The sequence below is a fragment of the Scyliorhinus torazame genome, chromosome 17, assembly GCF_047496885.1.
Source record: "Scyliorhinus torazame isolate Kashiwa2021f chromosome 17, sScyTor2.1, whole genome shotgun sequence".
Taxonomy (NCBI): domain Eukaryota; kingdom Metazoa; phylum Chordata; class Chondrichthyes; order Carcharhiniformes; family Scyliorhinidae; genus Scyliorhinus; species Scyliorhinus torazame.
The window spans coordinates 118692096-118713742 of NC_092723.1; the positions used below are offsets into that span (position 1 = coordinate 118692096).

Here is a 21647-nt window from a genome sequence, read left to right on the forward strand (position 1 = left end):
CAAGACGTGCCTGATCATTGACATGGATACCACTATTACACGTGAGAACACCACCCACCAGGTACGCGGTACGTACTCGTGCGACTCGGCCAATGTTGTCTACCTCATACGCTGCAGGAAAGGATGTCCCGAAGCGTGGTACATTGGCGAGACCATGCAGACGCTGCGACAACGAATGAACGGACATCGCGCAACAATCACCAGGCAGGAATGTTCCCTTCCAGTCGCAGAACACTTCAGCAGTCAAGGGCATTCAGCCTCTGATCTCCGGGTAAGCGTTCTCCAAGGCGGCCTTCAGGACGCGCAACAACGCAGAATCGCCGAGCAGAAACTTATAGCCAAGTTCCGCACACATGAGTGCGGCCTCAACCGGGACCTGGGATTCATGTCACATTACATTCATCCCCCACCATCTGGCCTGCGAAATCCTACCAACTGTCCTGGCTTGATGTAATTCACACCTCTTTAACCTGGGGTTACCCCATCTCTGGATCTGTAAAGATTTAATCACCTGCTAATGGTCGCATTCCAAGCATTGTTTGGCATCTTTGAATTTGTCTATATATATGTTTCTGGAACATACCTCTTCATTCACCTGAGGAAGGAGCAGCGCTCCGAAAGCTAGTGACATCGAAACAAACCTGTTGGACTTTAACCTGGTGTTGTAAAACTTCGTACTGTGCTCACCCCAGTCCAACGCCGGCATCTCCACACAATGTTTAAATACCTCACTCATGTTGTAAACCACAGTTACCTTTCCGGTTTTATGTGATTCAGTAAACCAGCCGCCCTCTGGCGCTGCTTTATTGTGACTGACGCTCCCTATAAATACACCCAGTGCCCAGCTCAGGCTCCCAGTAGCCGATCCCTGACCATCTCTCAGGATGACTGTCCTTTTCCCAGAGAGTCTGGGGGGGATCCGGGCCGCTCTGTCCGACCAGACCTGGATCCTTCTCCTCACTTTCCTGCTCCTGCTGGCTTGGTAAGTGTCTGATTGATTTCTTTCTGCCTTTCCCGCCTCGAGCGATGGGAGAAAATAGTCCCAAAGCTGAACTCAGTTCAGTGTTTGGCTGAGGAAAGTTCCCAGCGTTTGTGTTTGTTTGTAACTGTTGGGGGCTCCTCAGTCTCTGCCCCCCCGCCCCCTGCAATCCCCACAGAGCGGAGCTGGGAGCTGAGCCGGGGGCGGTGCTGGAGAATCGCTGCTGATTCCGGGACATTTCCCCCTCCTCCTGCCCCCTGACCGCGGATCCCAACAAAACCGGCATTGGGGCAAAGAGAATTTTAATGGGATTTTGTGGGAGGGACTCTTTCCACCGGCGCTGTCGCTGCATCGATCCCTGGGGGAGGGTTTAAAACAGTAGCCCCCCTCCTCCAGGGGGTAACAATGTGAATCTCCACCGCCCCGAGAACCAGTTTCTTCACCTTTTATTCTTTTGGGTGGAAGCTGAACCGACTGGGATATTATTTTGGGGAGAGGAAAATATCAATGTCCATGGGATCTAAATCCAAGCAGGAATTGGAAACATTAGAAGATTCCCTTCAGAGAAAGGTGAAGCTTGGGCCAGTTGACTGGAATTCTGTTTTGTGGCTATTTTACATTGAGCTGCAGAGATTGAATAATGTGGAATTCTCAACACTGCTCTTGTGTAATAAGGTTACATTTCCCACTTCATCACAAACAGGGGTGTTCACAATAACAATCTCTTCGATGGAAGGGTCATGTGATGTGATCGCAGGAGTGGTTATTGTCATATTACAGAAATGTAATATAAATATTACTCATTTGTTAGCGGGTAAGTCTGGGGGTTAAGCGGGTAAGTCTGGGGGGCTGCCGCGGCGGGGTGCCACGCAGCCGCGGTGTGCACGGGGGCGTACGCAAGGGCGTTTTTGTACGCCACGTCCATGGACCCTGCCAGGGCCCGGGCCTCGGTGAGGCCCAGCGTGTTCATTTTGAGTAGCCTTCGGCGAATGTCGGGGGAGATCAGACTGAGGAATGCACAGGAAGCGGGCACTGATATCGAAGTGCATGGGGGGGGGGGGGGGGGGAGGAGGAGGAGGAGCCACTGATGGTGGTGCCAGGGCGCCACAGGCGTCCAGCAAGGCCTAGGGTGTACCGTGACCGAATGTCGTTCGAGGCTCTACCGGACATTACATGCAGGAGGAGACTATGGTTCAGCAGGGAGACGGTCGCACATATATGCCACCTAGTGGTGCACCTCGCACCACGTGGAACGGGAGGAGGACACGCTATACCAGTTTCCGTCAAGGTGACGGTGGCCCTAAACTTTTACGCTACCGGTTCCTTCCAGGCGCCGAGCGGGGACCTATCCGGGATCTCACAGGCATCGGTCCACAAGTGCATCCGGGCCTTGTGCGCCATCGCAGACAGGTACTTTAAATTCCCCGAGGACCGAGCACAGCAGGAAGCACGGGCACGTGGATTCTCCAAGGTGGCCGGGATACTGATGGTCCAGGGTGTCATCGATGGTGTGCACGTCCCCATGCTCCCGCCTGCAGACAACAGGGAAGTGTTCATGAACAGGAAGGGCGCATACTCCATGAACACTCAGGTGGTGTGCGACCCCCACATGAAGATCATGCACGTGTGCGCAAGGTACCCCGGGAATGTGCATGACGCCTAAATTCTGGCACAGTCGTTCATCCCCGCATTGTTCGATGGATGCCCCCCCCCGGCTGAGGGGCTGGTTGCTGGGCAACAGGGACTATCCGTTGAGGTCATGGCCGATGACGGCAATACGGAGGCCTCACACCAACGCGGAGAGCCTATACAACGAGGCCCATGCAGCAACCAGGGGTGTGGTGGAGCAGTGCTTCGGCCTGCTGAAGATGCGATTCAGATGCCTGGACTGCTCCGGAGGGGCCCTGCAGTACCGGCCCGACAGGGTCGGTCGCATAGTTGTGGTCTGCTATGCGCTGCACAACATTGCCATGCAGAGGGGAGATGCCCTGGTGGAGGAGTCGGAGGGAGGACCCGATGGCACCGGAGCCAACGCAAACGAGGGGGAGGAGGAGGAGGGCGTGCATCAGGGTGGGGGAGGGGCGCAGGACACAGACACGGCCCGGGTGCTGGTTATGTCCAGGAGGCTGCACGACGGCACCGTCGAGGACAGCGGGCACGCGACGCGTTGGTGGCCGCACGATTCACGCACCGTGGGGGAGGGATTCATTGAACACTGCCACTTGCTGCACCGCCAGTCCTGCACACGGGCACCACACAGCACCCCCCCCCCTCACCCCTGTACCTCCGCACCGCGTACACGGCACCAATTCCATATCACCTTACCACTGCGGCACTACGGGATTGCACTACATTGATGATTGTGTAAGCGGGTGTCATCAGTGCCGTGTTGAATGATGACAGCCTTCTCTGCGATGAGTGGTGAGCTCAGATTCGCCAGCCAAGGTCTGACTCATGGCTATAGCTGAACCATCCACTCCGATGGTCACAGCTTTCGTCACGGACATTTCATCACGTGCCCGTGTGGGGTTGCTGGCATCGGAGTGCCGAGGACTACGGTGTCCGATTTTGGGAGGCGGGGAGGAAAGGGACAGCACATCCGGCACCGACGTTGAACCGCTCGTAAACCCCAGCGCCACTCGGTCACCCTCACGAGCCCCCTGGCACTGGACATAGCACAGAGTCTTACACGTTAAGTTCAACAGTGAGTTTAATTGTGAAATTCACATACACATGCCCTACCCCCTGCAACTAAACTGTGCCCTGCACCCGTGCCAACTTACTATGTTTCTAACTTCTTTGCCTTACGGGCCCTACCATTACATCTAGGTGTCTCCCCAGATGGTACAGCAGGAATGGAGGCGGACTGCTGAGAATCACGGCCTGCGTCATGGCTCCCCGTCGGCATGGGTTTCCTGTGGCGGCCCGGCTTCGATGGGTCAGGCTGCTCAGCGGGCGTGCTGGATGGCGTGTGCCACACTGTCCTGCCTGCTGCCCCCCAGATGCGCCAGGGACGGAACGGGGGAGGACGAGTGTTCAGGGACGCCCCTTGCTGGAGGTACTGGAACGGGCCCCAGAACCACCTCCTCCCTCGGGGAGCCCGGTAGCCCCCGGGCCTCACTGTGGGATGGAGGTGTGATCGGAGACATGCCCCATCGCACCACCGACACCTGGCGCTGCCAGTCCTGGAGGCCTGCAGCGGTATTGACCATGGTCCGAATGTTCGCAGCGACGGAGCCCAGGGAGTGCGACATTCCTGCCAGGGACTGTGCTACCTCAACCTGTGAGTGCGCTACGCCATCCATCACGTGCGCCAGGTGATCTATGCTCTCCGCGACTGACTGGTGGGACTGTGCCATGGCCTGCTGGGACCGGGCCATGGCATGGTGAGACTCGGCCAGGGCCCGGAGCGTGGCGGCAATGTCGTGTTGGCTCTGTGCGATGGCTACCTGTGAGAGGGCAGCCCTCGCCTGGGCCATGGATGACGCGTGCACGTGATGCCCAACGCCTTGCAGAACCTGACCAATGGCTGAAACCGTTTCACCCATTGCCTCCACCGCGGACGCCACCCGTGCGGTGTCGGCCTGGGTGGCTGCGATGAGGGGCACCCACTCCCTGCTCCTGGACATGAATGGACTCCTCCAACTGCGTGTGTAAGACCTGGAAGATGGCCCTCATCCCATTATTCTGTCACTGGGTGTCCACACGCATCGGTTGACCGGGTGGGTCAAGTACATCCAGGAACCCGGGAACCGTCTGGGCGGCAGCTGGTTGCTGGGTCTGGGCTGCCCTCCGACCATCCAGCCTCTCGGCTGCTCCAAACTCCACCTGCTGTACCGGCTCGGCTGTGGGGTGCGCACCAGACCGTGACCCGGGAGCCTCATCACTTATTTGCCCAACTGAGGTGAGTGTCTCTGCGATGGTGTGGGAGACAGCACTGCCGCTAGCTCTAGGTCATCGTCCGTAAAGAAGTCTGGTGTGTCCTGGTCCCCCTCATGGCCCGGTGCAGGGTGCATGCGGCCCATGTCATGTTCCGCTCCAGGTGATTCCGTGGACTGTGTGGCCGTCCTCTGTGCGTCACCGTCCACTGTCCCTGTCCTGTCCTCGTCACTGTCGTGGCTCATGGCCCTACCTTCGGGCAATGCACGGCCATCACTTTCGTCACTGTCCGTCCTGTGCCCTTCAGTATTGTCTCTGTGCGTCCCCCTCCAGCGTTCCGGACTGAGAGGATGGCCCTCCTGTCCGACCTCCTGCCATCTTCTGGCGTGCGTCCCTGGGTGCGGTTGAGGTTGGAGATGGTCGGCTGTGTCTTGGCCGAGACGACCCTGGACATTCGACCCTAGCCCTGGGGAACACAATGATACGGGGTTCGTTAGACGCGCTGGGCCGGGTGTATGGTGGTAGTGGGGGCAGAGTGTGAGGGGGGAGGGGATCGAGGGTGCAGTGGCCAGAGTGTGAGGGGGGCGAGGACGGACTGAGCGGGGGGGGGGGCGAAGGACATGCAGGGTTGTCTCACTTGCTTCTGCGCCTCTGACCTGGCATGGCGCGACCTCCCGGGTGGCGGATCCCCCAGCGAGGTCCAGGGCCCTCTGCTCGTGAAGGTTTAGGGGGTGCAGCACAGGTGAACCCCCTCCGGTTCTCATACGCTCACGATGGTTGTGAGCTGTCTTGTCCTGTGCGGGGGGGGGGGGGGTTGGATAAAGCATCACAATTAGGCGGGTATCATCAGGGCGTGCAGATATAGGCTATATTAATGCTGGGTGGGGAGACAGTTGGAGCCATGCCATGGCATCTCTCCAGGGGGTCCTGGTGCTCATGTGGGTCGAGTACAACGTTGTGCACCCTAAGCTCCCCTCCCACTTCCCCCCCCCCCCTCGTGCCCGGGGGGGGGGGGGGGGGGGGGGGGTTGGTTGTGACTCGGGGGCACCCTCGTGGCACTTACCCTGGCAGCCCTAGTGAGGTTGTGCAGCTTCTTCCTACACTGCTCCCCGGACCGGGGAGGTGCCCCACAGCACTCACAGCGGTGCCAACGTCACGCCAGCCATGCCGCACCGTGCTGGACGGCTGCCGATGCCCACGTCTTGGGCTGAGGGTGGCCCTTCGTTGTTCAACCTCCATCGAGGAGGGTGTCCAGGTCCATGTCCCGGAACCTCGGTGCGGCTCGTCGGGGCTCAGCCATCTCTCCTCCTTCTCCTCCTGGGTCCTTCCACGCCATTATGGCGCTGCGCGGCGTCATTCGGGCGTCGCGCGCTTACGACGCTGCTTTCGCACCACGCCCCCTGAGTTCCTCGCGGCCCCGCTCCTAGCTCATTTTCGGGGCCTGAATCGATCGCGATCGGGGCCGTTTCGCGCCGCCGTGAAACTCGACGATGTTCACGACGGCGCGGGGACTCTGTCGTGACATCGGAGAATCGCGCCCTTCATTTTTGCTTTCTCTTGGGTTACATGGGTTGCGCTATGTCCATGGAGGTTCCTGATTGGGGTTTTGCGAAGATGAGCCAAGATAAATTGTAAAAATCCATGTTTGTTCGTGACGGTCAGAGTAAGGTGGGGTGGGGTCCGGGTTCCAGTGGTGTAGTTGCTGTTAAGCTGGCTGTCGCATCAGTGGTTCTGTGGCGGACAATGGCCACAATTAGATAATGTTGCTCTGGATGAAGATCTCGGCTCTGCGCTGCAGAGGAAGGACTGGGAGGTTCCCTTAAGAGAACGGTGGAGGCAAGAGAGAGTTCTTGCAGTCGAAAGAGCACTTCCCCTGGCCAGGGCCCACCTTTGTGTCGTCGAGATCCTGCAGCACGGCGTGTCATCTATCCTGACGGGCTCAGGAAGTAGGGACCGGGCAAGGTGTGTCAGTGAACCTGGTCCCTGGCGAGAAGTGAGAGACGAGTTCCCGATTGAGTTTGAGAATTGGTTTCGTCATCATGACCTTGTGGCTGCGTGCATCAGGTTCGATGGAGCACTGTGGTCTTCGAGGCCAGGGGTTGGTTGGGCTCTCCCGATCATTGGTCCTTATCATTGGTCCTTTATTATCCTATTCTTAATACTCATTGTGAGGGGTTGGAGGTGGCCAAGTGGGTAGAGTCCTCCCCCCCCCCCCCCCCCCCCCCCCCCTGCCGGAGATAGGCTGTGGGTCACCTGGGTGTTGGAGTGACAGCATGGTGGAAGTGCTGGCGCTTTGTTCAATGGAATCATGTGATCCTGAGGACTGCTTGCTGACTCTATCTTAATCTCGGCCTTCTCGAGCAACAAAGGTGGTATTATGATCCTGCAATTCTTCTATAATCCTGAAAGTTACTCCCTTGTGATTATGTTGTTGATTATTTATTGGGTTTTCTTCCTGCAAGGGTGTGAATTGTGAGCATGAGGGCGAGTGTCGTCTGTTATCCTATTCTAGCAAAATCATTTTGAGTCGATTATGTGAAATGTGATCTGTGCAGTTTTACTCCTATTGTTTTGTTGTCATTGTGTTCTAATCCTTGTGGTTATGGGATGATGTGCTTTTTAAAATCACCCCGTATCCTATTTATAATGAAGGTGGGTGGGGTGAAGGGTGGATAGTTGGGGTGGAATTGGATGGTAGGGTTAGTTCAGCCCTCGCTGAGACAGTGGATAGCCCCCCCCAGTTATAGCTAATTGTATCCGGTTTTAATTTGATTTTTTCTTGTTATTTTGAATTTAAGAATCTGTGCCTTTCTCCTTCGAGGGTCTGGACAGATTATGTATCCTGGTGAGAGTTGGGCCCTTCTGATTCATTCTTGAGGTGTAGTTTTTTCTTTGGGCCTCCTTTTTTTTTTCTGCTTGGAACTGTTCGATTGAGTAATGGTGCACACTGTAGATGAGGTTGGTTGACCTGTGATTGATCTGTTGGGGAGAGGGACTGCTCTTGGTATCCTGCCTGTGATGGCGGATAGTTGGGGCAGTGGTAGTTTTCGGGGTCAGTTTGTAAGTTTTGTCTTCTTCTCCTTAAACATATGAGCACGATGCTGTTTCTAACCCTAGTTCGGTACGGTGGCTTGGGGATGGGGAGGGTGGTTCCCCTAGTTGTGCCTGGGAGGAGAGAGCCCGTCCTCCTTCCCAGGGCGTCCCTTGTTGGATGCTTGACTGTTCTTCTCATCGGTGATGGGATCTCCCTGGCTGGGGCTGGAGTGTTTGTCCTTTTCCCCCTCTTGACTGCGAATCCCAACAAATCCACCTGAGGGGGCTAGGGAATGGTCTCTGAGTTAATGCAGGCGATTCCAGGATGGAGATATGGGATTGAAGCTGATCCTGGTGGGAATTTCTTGGGATTGGGGTAAAGAGAATCTAATTTTAATGGGATTTGGGGGGAGAATCCCGTTCTACCTAATACCATCATGGAAAGATCAAAATGCGTCAGGCAGGTTGGTGAGGTTGAGATCAAGTAAGATTTTTCCATCTTGCTTGTTCCCTCACCGCAGACCCAGGTAACAGCTGTGTTGTTTAGGACTCAACCAGCTCGATTAGTAGTGGGGCCACATTTGGTGACGAACATTGAAGTCCCCCACCCAGAGTATATTCTGAGACTTCATGGGTCGAGAGTCGATGTTGAGGAATCTCTCATGGGAGTAGTGATATTGTTGCTGGGTGAGTAATCCAAAGACACAGAGTAATATTCTGGGGACCCTGGTTCCCTCTGGGAACGGGACAAGGAATGTTAAAAAGACAAGTCTTGAAGCTTTGTGCCTTGATGCAATAAAGTGGATGAATTAATCGCGCAAATTGATGTAAATAGGTATGATATAGTTGGGATTACAGAGACATGGTTGCAAGGTGACCAGGAATGGGAACTGAACATCCAGGGCTATTCAGTATTTAGGAAGGACAGTCAAAAAGGAAAAAGTGGTGGCGTTGTATTGCTGGCTAAAGAGGAAATTAACGCAACAGTGAGGAAGGATATTAGCTTTGATAATGTGGAATCTGCATGGGTAGAGCTGAGAAATACCAAGGGTCAAAAAACATTAGCCGGGATTGTATATAGACCCTCAAACTGTAGTGGTGATGTTGGGAATGGCATTAAACATGAATTAGAGGTGCATGCCATACAAGAACATCTGTAATTATGGTGACTTTAGTCTGCACGTGGATTGGACAAATCAAAGTAGCAACAATACTGTAGAGGAGGAATTCCTGGAGTGTATGTTGGATGGTTTTCTGTATCAATACATTGAATAACCAACTCCAACAGGCCATCCTAGATTGGGTGCTCTATAATGAGAAAGGAATAATTGGGAATGAGTTGTGCAATCGCTTGAGGATGAGCGACTATAATATGTCATGGGAGTGTCTCTTTAAGAAATATTTTTGTCTCATCACATGGCTTCAGTGATGTCATTGTGTGGGTGGACCTGGGCTGTGGCTCTGGGGGTTGGTTTTACTTTTGCTTTGGGTTTGGAGCTGGTTTGTGGCTCTGAGTTTTTACTTTTGTTTTTCACATTTGGTTGCTGTAGACTCCGACAGAGAAGTATTTTGGCCTGTCTCTCTATTTTCAATTTTAAAGAGTTATTCCAAGGAAGAAACCCAATTATTATAGTTACCTACTGTTTTGGTAAAAAGGAGTTTTTGGTTTATGGGATCTTGTTATTGAATTGGAACAGTTAAGGGGGAATTTATTAAGGGTTATACATAAATATCCCACGCAGCTATAGTAATCTATGTTTGTAGTTGATAATTCTTACTGTGTGTGTTTATACAAATGTTAACTATATTTGTGTAATAAAGCTTGTTTTTTGATTAAAAGCGTCTAAGAACTCTGTTGAATAACACCGGAGAGGCAGGCTCTTGTGCTCATCGTAACCAAAGTCAATAAATGGTTAGAGGTCAGGTGAACTGCATAATATACCGTGGTGTTTTCTAAACCCTGGCCCATAACAAAATATGAAAGAATTCTTCATCAAGGTGGAGAGTGACTTAGTTGATTCTGAGACTAGGGTCCTGAATCTAAATAAAGGAAACGACGATGGTTTGAGGTGTGAGTTGGCTGTTACTCAGAGGGTTGAGAGTGGATAGGCAATGCCAAACATTGAAAGAGCACATGGGGAAACTGCAACAATTATTAATTTCTGTCTGGTGCAAAAATGAAATGGGAAAGGTGACCAAACCATGGCTCACAAGGAGAATTCGAGATAGTATTAGGTCCAAGGAAGAGGCATACAAATTGTCCAGAAAAAACAACAGACCTGAGGATTGGGAGCAGTTTAAATCCAGCAAAGGATGTGACCAAGGTATTGGTTAAGAAGGGGAAAATAGAGTATGAGAGTAAGCTTATGTGGAACATAAAAACTGACTGTAAAACTTCAATAGAACTTCAATAGGTATGTGAAGAGAAAGATTGGTGAAGACAAATGTAGGTCCCTTATAATCAGGAACAGAGGAATTTATAATGGGGAAGAAAGAAATGGCTGATCATTAAATGGATACTTCTGTTTTCACAAAGGAGGACGCAAATAGTGTACCAAATATATTATGGAACACAGATGTTCGTGAGAGGGAGAAACTGATGGAAATCTGTATTAGCAGGAAAATGGTGTTGGGGAAATTGATGGGATTGAAGACCGATAAATCTCCAGGATCTGATAATTTACATCCCAGAGTGCATATGTAAGTGGCAGCAGAAATAGTGAATGCATTGGTGGTCATCTTCCAAGATTCTATAGACACTGGAACAGTTCCTATGGATTTGAGGGTAGTTAATGTAACCCCACTATTTAAAAATAGAGTTAGAGAGAAAACACGGAATTAGAGACTAGTCAGCCTGGTCGGTAGTGGGGATTATAAAAGATTTAATAGCGGAGCACCTGGAAAACAGTGGCAGGATTGGATAGAGTCAGCATGGACTTACGAAAGGGTGAGTGAGCGGGCAAATGCATGGCAGATGCAGTATAACGTGTATGAATTTGAGGTTAATCACTTTTGTACCAAAAACAGGAAAGCAGAATATTATTTGAATGGCTACAGGTTGAGAGAGAGGAATCTGCAATGAGACCTGGGTCTCCTTGTACACTAGTTGCTGAAAGTAAGCATGTAGTAGCAGCAGGCAGTGAAAAAGGCAAATGGTATGTTAGCCTTCAATGTAAGAGGATTCGAGTACTGCAGCAGGGATGTCTTGCTACAGTGGTACAGGGTCTTGGTGAGACTACACAAAACAACAAAGAACAAAGAACAAAGAAATGTACAGCACAGGAACAGGCCCTTCGGCCCTCCAAGCCGGTGCCGACCATACTGCCCGACTAAACTACAATCTTCTACACTTCCTGGGTCCGTATCCTTCTATTCCCATCCTAACATCTACACCATCCATCCTACACCTGGAATATTGGGCTGAGTTGTGGTCGTCTTATGAGGAAGGATGTTCTTGCTATGGAGGGAGTGCAGCAAAGGTTTACCAGACTGATTCCTGAGATGGCGGGACTCTTATAAAAGAGATTGAGTCGGTTAGGATTATATTCGCTGGAGTTTAGGAGAATGAAGGAGGATCTCATTGAAACCTATAGATGCAGGAAGAATGTTTCTGATGGCGGGGGAGTCCAGAACACTCTGAGGATATGAGGTAGATAATTTAGGACTGAGATGAGGAGAAATTTCTTCACCCAGTGAGTAGTGAGCCTGTGGAGTTCTCTACCATAGAAAACAGTTGAGCCAAAACAATGTCAGCGGGAATCTCCGTCGGGATCCTCCGGTTCGTCGGCAGCGCCCGTGGGGTTTCTGACGGCGTGCGATGGTCATAATGGGAGACCCAATTGGCCGGCTGCCAGACGGAGGATCCCACTGCTGGCGGGATTGCGCCTTGCCGGAAAACAGGGCTGGCGGGACGGAAAATCTAGCCCTGTATTTTTTCAAGAACGAGTTAGATACAGCTCTTGGGACTAAAGGATATGAGGGGAAAGCGGGAACAGGTTACTGTATTGGATGATCAGACACGATGATAATGAATGGCGGAGCAGGTTTGTGCTGAATGGCCTAGAACAAAGAACAATACATCACAGGAACAGGCCCTTCGGCCCTCCAAGCCTGTACCGGTCATGATACCAACCTTGGCCAAAACCCTCAGCACTTCCTTGTGCCATATCGCTCTATACCCATCCTATCCATGCATTTGTCAAGGTGCCTTTAGAACGCCATTAATGTAACTGCTTCCACATCCTCCGCTGGCAATGGGTTCCAGGCACTCACCACCCTTTGTGTAAAAAAGAAAACCTGCCGCACACATCTCTAAACTTTGCCCCACAGACCTTAAACCTATGCCCACTGATGACTGAGCCCTCCACTCTTCGAAAGAGTACCTGCACATCCACTCTATCCATGCCCCATCTATCCTTGTAGACATCTATCAGGTCACCCCTCAACCTCCGTTGTTCTAATGAAAACAGTCCTAGACTATTCAGCCTCTGTGCATAGCTACCACCCTCCAGACCAGATAACATCCTGGTAAACCTCCTCTACTCCCTCTCCAAAGCCTCCACATCCTTCTGGTCGTGTGGCGACCAGAATTGTGTGCAATATTCCAAGTGCGGCCTTACCAAGGTTCTATACAACTGCAGCTGGCTTGCTAGTTTTCCGTATGCTTTCTTGCCTACCTTGTCCACTTGTGTTGCCACTTTCAAAGATCTGTGGACCTGCATGCCCAGATCTCTGAGTTTCTATATTCCTAAGAATTTTGCCATTTACGGTATATTTCCCCTCTATGTTAGACCAAAATGCATTACCTCACATTTATCTGGATTAAACTCCATTTGCCATTTCTCTGCCCAAGTCTCTAACCTATCTATGTCCTGCTGTATTATCTGACAATCCTCAACACTATCTGCCACTCTACCAACCTTGGTGTCATCCGTGAACTTACTAATCAGACCAGCCACATTTTCCTCCAAATCGTTTATGTATACTACAAACAACAGAGGCCCCAGCACAGATCCCTGTGGAACACCACTAGTCACAACCTTCCATTCAGAAAATCACCCTTCTACTGCTACCCTTTGCCTTCTGTGACCGAGCCAGTTCTGTATCCATCTTACCACCTTACCACTGATCCCACGTGAATTTACCTTTTGTACCAGTCTGCCATGAGGCACCTTGTCAAAGTCCATGTAAACAACATCCACCGCCCTCCCCTCCTTAATCATCTTTGTCACCACCTCAAAAAACTTAAATCAAACTAGTGAGGCATGACCTCCCCTTCACAAAACCATGCTGTCTATCGCTAATGAGTCCATTTATTTCCAAATGGGTATAAATCCAGTCCCTGAGAATTCCCTCCAATAATTTACCTACTATGACATGAGGCTCACCGGCCTACAGTTTCCAGGATTATCCCTGCTACCTTTCTTAAACAGCAGTACCACATTAGCTATTCTCCAGTTCTCTTGGATCTCACCTGAAGCCAATGAGGATGCAAAGATCGCCTCCCTTGCTTCCCTCAGTATTCTGGGGTAAATCACATTTGGCCCAGGAGATTTAGCGACCTTAATATCTTTTAAAAGACCTAATACCTCCTTTTTGATGTCAACATGACCCAGATTGTCCACACACCCTACCCAAGAATCATATTTCACAAATCCTTTGGTGAACATTGATGCAAAGTACTTATTTAGTACCTCGCCCATTTCCTCTGGCTCAACACATAGATTCCCCCTACTGTCTTAAGTGGTCCAATCCTTTCCCCGGCCACCCTCTTGCTTTTTACAAAAAGCTTTGGGATTCACCTTAATCCTACTTGCCAAGGACTTTTTATGGCCCCTCCTAGTCCTCCTAATTTCCCGCTTAAGTACCTTCTTTATACTCCTCAAGGGTTTCGACTGAGCCTACTGCTCCTATTTCCTATGTTTCTATGACCTCCACTATGTCTGCTTTCTTAACCCCTACTTTTAACTCTAATTTCAACTCTTATGCTAATGTGATTAACCTAACTTTGGCTAATTGTTGCAAATCACTCAATAAATGTTTCCTCTCCAGAAAGATCTAAGCAACTTACTCGGTAAGTATTGTACAATTCACTACGATCAATTCATGGATGGTTGAGCCCTTTAATTAAAACAAAACTAAAATGCAGCATGCACATTCTGCCGCTGCGGAACACTGGGAAATTGAGTCCTAGGCTTCCACCCAGTCCAAGGTAAATTCCAATTTCTTAACAAAGTTAATTGTCGAAGAACCGGAAGCAACATGAGAAAACGTTGTTTTTTAAGTAGTGAGTTGTGATGATCTGGAATGCACTGCCTGAAAGGATGGTGGACCCATTGAGAATGTTTGTTGAAGCAGTGACTAAACACTCTGTAATCTTGTCCTAAAGTCACTAAATCCTCAACCTTGTTTTAAGATGTTCATTCTTTCTTACATTTTCCAGTGATATCTGTTTTACAGAAGATAGCCATTTGAATGAAAGATTCTTTTGAGGAGCTAATATACAGGAGATTTTGTTCACACTAACTGTAATAACCCACAGGAGGCAGGAGTTCCGTCACTACACCAGTATTTATTTGCAATAACCTGTATACAAGAGCAGCTCCAAACAGTGCTGCTGGCATTCCAGTCAACTTAAGACTGCCCTACAAAGCCTACACAGGTGCTTATATGGGCCCCCTCAATGAGCTATCATTGAGGGAGCTCATATTCCAATTGGCCAACCAATGATGCCAATTGGAGGTCATTACACTAACCAATTTATGTTTGGTTCTTTATAAGATTGTAACCATTTCAATTCAATTTGCAGGTACAGTGTTTTACCCTATGGGTTATTTAAACGGCTTGGAGTTCCAGGCCCAAGGCCACTGCCATTCATTGGAACGTTTCTGCATTACAGAAAGGTTAGTTTATTTTCCCTTTCTCCAAACTGTCAGTACCTTCAGTGAGAACATTGTCTGTTATTAAACCTTTCTGTCATGGCCCTGTTCTTTTTTTCTTTAAATTTTTTTTCCAATTAAGGAATAATGTAGAGTTGTGTCTGGGGAAGCAGTGAGCAAGGGAGAGACTGAGGTCGGGATTCTCTGTTCGTGGTCCAAGTGCTCCCACCAGCGGCGAATCGGGACTGGTCTCCGCTTGCGCTCGCAGCGGTGCTTAGGTGCGGTTCACTGTTTTTGGCCATGCAAATGTATGCATGGTGGAGACGGCACCGCGTTGCATTCAAATCCTGGTATTGGCCGGCCATTTTCATCGTCGGCCCGATTCCAGTGGCAGGCACCTCCCCACCCCCCGTACAATTAAATCTGGGCACCCCACTTACCCCTCCCCAAACAAAGAGGGTACCCCATCCCCTCATCAAGAAGGGGCATCCTCACCCCCCCCCCACTACCACGGGAATAAGGGGTCACTCCCCCTAACCACGCACGCATGAGGTTGACGTGACCCACTCAGTGACCCCCTCACCCACCCCCTCTGCAGCCATCTATTTCGGTACCCACCCCCTAGCATTGCCAATGGTGCACTGCCACTTTGTACCTTGGCAGTGACACCAGTGCTTGGCGCAGTGGACCCCGAGGGGGGTTAAGGGGGTCCGTCCATGGATAATGTTCCTCACTGCCAGGCTGCAGTGGGTGGTCTCCCAAGGGTCTTAGGAGTCGGGTGGGCTTGGGCTGTGGGTGAGCGGTTGATCCAGGGCCCTTCCCCGGGATGGGATCCCTTTGCAGCCCTGGGCAATTTGAAGATCATCCTTGGCATGGTGATCACAGGCAGTCTTCTGCTCAACAACATCCTCCTGGTCTGACTTTTTAACTGTGAGGTGGTCTCCGCAACTTTTAAATGCTCTGCCTGACAGCCGAAGAGCAGTCCAGTGAAGAATCAATGCACAAACACTTTCCCTTTCTTAACATCTGCTCCCTCAGACAAAAGCCTTTAAAACAACATCTGTAACAAGTCCCAGAGGCTTCCTCGAAAGCTTGAAAAAACTTCAAATCCCTGACTGCCTTTGAAATGATAAGCACCCATTCAATTTCAAGAGCAACGCCTTTCACTTGCCTGTGATTGACAGTTTTATGGTTTAGACACAGTTGCTTGGGGGAGGTTATTTATTTATCTTTCCCTTCATGCTTGAATACATCTTGAGTACCCTGCATTAATGCTGACCACAATGTTTATAAACACTCTTGCTATGATTGACAGCTCCTGACCACATCAAAAGCAGCTAAGTGCTTTCAGTTGAGGAAGAGTTTACCCAATCAAGTGACACTGCTGTCCAATCACATGAAATAGTCATTGGGGTGAGGTTGTTTCCAGTAGCTTATCTTACTTTCTGGCTGGAAGGGCAGGGGTCTGTGAAGGATATCTTGTGCACGCCTTATGGGGGGGGGGGGGGTAGAGACGGTTGCTTGGGTAGAAGTGGGAGCTATTTATGGTGCCCTCTCTTCTCTGCTGGTATGAGTTGCTTCCTTTTCCCACTGGAGAAGAAAATGGTACATATAACAGCAGCTGCCCTTCTCCAGCATGGGGGATTTGCTAAATTAAAGTTTTTGAGGTGGATAGTATAGATGCAGTTAAGATAAAGCTAGATAAACACATAAAGGACAAAGAAACATATAGAAATGCTGATAGGAAGAGGCTCATTTGGATGATAAACACTGGCATTGACCTGTTCACCCATATTACTTGTTTTTATCATTGAATGTGACTCTGTTGTGATTGGTTCTTTTGAGGTCACATGACGTAGTCTTTTGAAATAATGGGAGGGGAACCAACCTTTTTAATTTGAAGGAATAAAAGTAATTTATTACTGACATAATTTAAAACTTTGAATAATGCTAGCTAATATATTTTCCCTCTTGGCGTTCCCACTTGCAGGTTAAGTAATTATTCCTCTACTTTTATGTATTATGCAGATACTTTTGCTGATGATTTTGTTTTCTTCCTGGCCAGGGTATCTTTGGGTTCGATATGGAATGCTACAAGAAGTATGGAAAGATGTGGGGGTGAGTGCATTTAATCAGCCAGTAATGGGTATGTGGATTTTTATCCACTTCAAAAATGCATTTACTCCAGTAATGTAAAATGTAATTTAAGATGCGCAGATGGGTGGTAAGAAGGTATACATCATCCCAAGCAGTCTTGTCACTGATATATTCAATTATTACACTTCGAAGGATGGTATATTTAAATTGAGTGACACTATTGGCTGTCATGATATTCAGGTAAACATCATGGTGCAAACATACATACATACTGATGGACAGATCAACAGACCAATCAATACACACACAATACCACAGCCAATCACAGGCAAGAGTATACACACTACAAAACGGGGAACACGACACTTCCCGCTCATTACAGCAGGAGACAGCTCAGGGCACAGAGCTCACAGCAAGCCACTCGGACATCCACCATGTGCTGAGTGCCACTCCAACATAGTGTTAGAGATAGGTCCACAGATTCAAGGGTTATGATCGAACCACAGTAACCAGTTTACCACTGTAAATATATGTTAGTAATAAAACTGAGTTGTACCATTGTTGCTCTTATTAGCCTTAGTTTTATTAGCTCTAATTCTGTCACCTTTGCTCACGACTCGCCAGGTATCTTTCTGATACCGCCACGTGGTCCAAGCTCAAGTAATGATTAATAATGCAGCACACCGCTTAGTAAATGTTAAATCAATGATCATTTATTATATACAACAATAAATACTTACACAATAATACTATCTCTAGACTATTACCTACCACTAAAGGCCAATACTTAACTTTGGTGATGGCCCACCAGGTCAGGGAAACGAATGGCTTATCGAATTGGGTCTGGCCTGCGGGATTCAAAAAGGCTGGTACGGGTCGATAGTCTGGAACACCTATCAGGTAGCGATCGCTGGAGTAAGACTTACTTGTTCTTTCGTCGAAGTGTCTCGAAGGTTGCGAGTAGGAGAAGAAGGGTCGAGCTGAACTTGGCCCCTATCTTTATAGTTCCCAGGGGCTTCCTGCCTCTCGGGGCGGACCTTGACCCTGGTCCCAAGCGATTGGACTTGGTCCCAAACACTGGGTTCGATATGCTCCAATAATGGGGCGATTCCTTGATCGGGGGGTGGTCGTCCACCTTTCTTTGTCTCAGCCACTGCTGGCGCCGAGAGGTCTGGATCGGCTTTCAATTGCTAATTTGTAGCAATTGTTCCCGGGGATGGCTGCTTACTATGCAGATGGCTGGGTTGATGTGCTGTTAATGGTTGCAGGTATCGGTCTGGGTCGACTTCCCCAGAGCCGAATACACTGTTCTGCCTGCAGCTTTCCGTTTTGAGTCCTGTTGGCTGATTTTCCCATCAGCCTTTTCAGTTCGCCATTTTACATCGGGGTTTGGCCAAATTAATCGGGAATCAGCAATTTTAGATGGCTACACCATCCGCAACCGTGTAGGTTCGTCTGTGTAGCAGAGCATACAACACATCATAGTACCAGGATTGGAACCCGGTAACTGTGAGACCTACCTACGAATCCTCTGGAATCTGCCATCCTGCGCCATGGACACCGTCAGCACGCCGCAGACGCTACAAATCGCTGGAAACCTCGGCGTCAATTGGAAGCTGTTCAAACAGCGCTTCCAGCTCTTCCTGGAAGCCAACGAAAAGGAGAGCGCTTCGGGCACCATGAAAATCGCCCTCCTCCTCTCCACGGCAGGTCAACACGCCATCCATGTCTACAACTCCCTGGTGTTCGCGGAAGGTGAGGACAAGACCAAGTACAAGACGGTCCTTCTCAAACTCAACCAACACTTCAGCGTCGAGGTCAACGAGAGTTTTGAGAGGTATCTCTTCCAGCAGCGCCTGCAGGGTAAGGATGAGCCCTTTCAATCTTTCCTTACACACCTCCGTACCCTCGCGCAGTCCTGCGGTTACGACACCACCTCCGACTCAATGAGGGGCACCCTACGCCAGCAGCTCCTCAAAATCAAAGGCCTCACCCTAGCCTCCGCAATCGAAGCCTGTGTCCTTCATGAAAACGCGACTAGCCGCTACTCCCAATTTCAAGCGGCCGAATCGGCGCGGCAGGGGTCCTACGCGGCCTGATCGGCGAGGCAGGCATCCTACGAGGCCGAACGGGTACAGGCGATCGAGTTCCTCCTGGCCCGCGGCCCGGACGAAGGCGGCCATTTTGCGCGTTTTCCGTGGCCTCACGCGTTTGTGCGCGCCAAAAAAGACGGCGACACAGAGGGACGTGATGCGCAGGCGGGCTCGACGCAAGACCGAACTGTGCATGCGCGGTGGCGCAAGAAACACCATGACGTCACGACATGCGGCAACTGCGGAGCCGCACATTTAAAGCGGCAATGTCCAGCAAAAAAACGACAATGCCTCCGCTGTGGCAAGATGCGCCACTACGATGCCTGCTGTCGAGCACCTCAACCTGCCAATGCTCCCAAATTGGATTGGAATGGATTTGTTTATTGTCACGTGTACCAAGGTACAGTAAAAAGTATTTTTCTGCGACCAGCTCAACAGATCATTAAGTACATGAGAGGAAAAGGGAATATAAGAAAATACATAATAATCCCGACAGCCTCGCAGGGACGTGCGGACCATTCAGCCTCCTTACTACGAGTCGTGCCCAGAGTATTTCCAGACCAGTGACACAAACGACTGCGACGCCTTCCGTGTTGCGGTCATTGATAGGAACCGAATGCCCCCAGACATGACCCACCAGCCGTTGCAAGTGAACAGTGTCAATCCGGGTGATGAATGGTGTGCCACCCTAACGGTCAACCGATCACCAACAACATTCCGTCTGGACACTGGCGCCTCCGCCAACCTCTTGGCATGGTCAGCCTTCTACGCCATGAAATTCAGACCACCAATTCGGCCATCTCGTTGCAAGGTGGTCGACTACAATGGAAACGTTATCCCGGCCATGGGATCCTGCCAGCTCCAGGTGACACACAAACATACACGGCCACACTGTCATTCGAAATAGTCGGCTCATCAAAGGACTCCCTGCTAGGCGCACAGGCATGCAAGGTTCTCCACCTCGTGCAGCAGGTCCACGCTCTGTCTCCAGAAGGCACATCAGACTTCCCGGATGCAGAATTTAGGGCACAGCTTCAATCGGTCATCGCCCACAACCAGGAGGCATTCGAGGGCATGGGCACACTGCCCCATACCTACAGAATACGGCTCAAGCCAGACGCCACCCCGGTCATTCACGCACCTCGCAGGGTCCCAGCGCCACTCAAAGACCGCCTCAAGCAGCAGCTGCAGGATCTCCAGGACCAAGGGGTGCTATCCCGGGTCACTGAGCCCATGCCATGGGTCAGCTCCATGGTGTGTGTTAAGAAGCCTTCTGGCGAGCTCCGGATCTGCATTGATCCAAAAGACCTCAACAACAACATAATGAGGAAACACTACCCCATACCCAAACGGGAAGAGATCACAAGCGAAATGGCCCGGGCTAAAATCTTTACAAAACTGGATGCCTCAAAGGGTTTTTGGCAGATCCAACTGGACCAGTCCAGCAGGAAGCTGTGCACCTTCAACACTCCTTTCGGCAGGTTCTGCTATAACAGAATGCCATTTGGCATCATCTCTGCATCCGAGGTCTTTCACAGGATCATGGAACAGATGTTGGAGGGCATCGAAGGGGTGCGCGTCTACGTTGATGACGTCATCATCTGGTCCACCACACCACCGGAGCACATCAATCGTCTCCAGCGCGTCTTTGCACGGATACGGGAATACGGCCTGCGCCTCAACCGAGCCAAGTGTTCTTTCGGCCAAACCGAGCTGAAGTTTCTGGGGGACCACATATCCCGATCAGGGGTCCGTCCGGATGCAGACAAGGTGAGCGTCATTACAGCCATGCCGCAGCCGGCAGATAAGAAAGCAGTGCTACGCTTCCTAGGCATGGTCAACTTCCTGGGGAAGTTCATTCCCAACCTTGCCTCCCACATGACGGCTCTTCGCCACCTAGTCAAGAAGTCGACAGAGTTCCAGTGGCTGCCCGCACACCAGAAGGAATGGGAGGAGCTCAAGATTAAGCTCACCACAGCCCCGGTATTGGCGTTTTTCGACACATCTCGTGACACTAAAATTTCGACAGATGCCAGCCAGTCCGGCATTGGGGCGGTACTCCTACAGTGGGATGACACTACGTCATGGGCCCCGGTCGCCTATGCCTCGCGGGCCATGACCCCCACAGAACAGCGCTACGCGCAGATCGAAAAGGAGTGCCTGGGCTTGCTAACTGGAATAGACAGGTTCCATGACTACGTGTATGGCCTCCCCCAGTTTACCGTTGAGACTGACCATCGCCCCCTGGTGAGCATCATACATAAAGACCTGAATGAAATGACCCCTCGCCTCCAGCACAGCCTACTCAAACTCAGGAGGTACGACTTCCAACTGGTCCACACCCCGGGAAAGGACCTTATCATAGCGGATGCCCTATCTAGAGCAGTGAGCACACCGCCCGACTCAGAGGGGTTCGTCTGTCAGGTCGAAGCACAGGTGGCCTTCACATCGGCAAATCTGCCAGCCGACGACTCCAGTCTGGCCCGTATTCGCCGGGAGACTGCGGCTGACCCCCTTCTACAACGTGTGATGCGCCACATGATGGGAGGGTGGCTCAAAGGGCCGTGCCCGCAGTTCTACAATGTCCGGGACGACTTGGCCGTCATTGATGTTGTCCTTCTAAAGCTGGACCGGATTGTGATTCCGCACAGCGTGCACAAGCTGGTCCTCCACCAACTACACAAAGGC

The 21647-nt window shown here is 50.7% G+C and overlaps 1 protein-coding gene across 1 annotated transcript in view; it reads left to right on the forward strand.

Annotated features, from left to right (window-relative positions):
* The first annotated feature begins 781 nt into the window (after window positions 1-781).
* Window positions 782-21647, forward strand: part of LOC140394107 (cytochrome P450 3A21-like) — a 164696-nt gene continuing 143830 nt past the window's right edge. The window contains exons 1-3 of the mRNA XM_072480955.1: window positions 782-982; window positions 14700-14793; window positions 16835-16887. Coding sequence (XP_072337056.1) covers window positions 885-982; window positions 14700-14793; window positions 16835-16887 — 245 coding nt within the window. The 5' untranslated portion in view covers window positions 782-884. The remainder of the gene's footprint in view (window positions 983-14699; window positions 14794-16834; window positions 16888-21647) is intronic.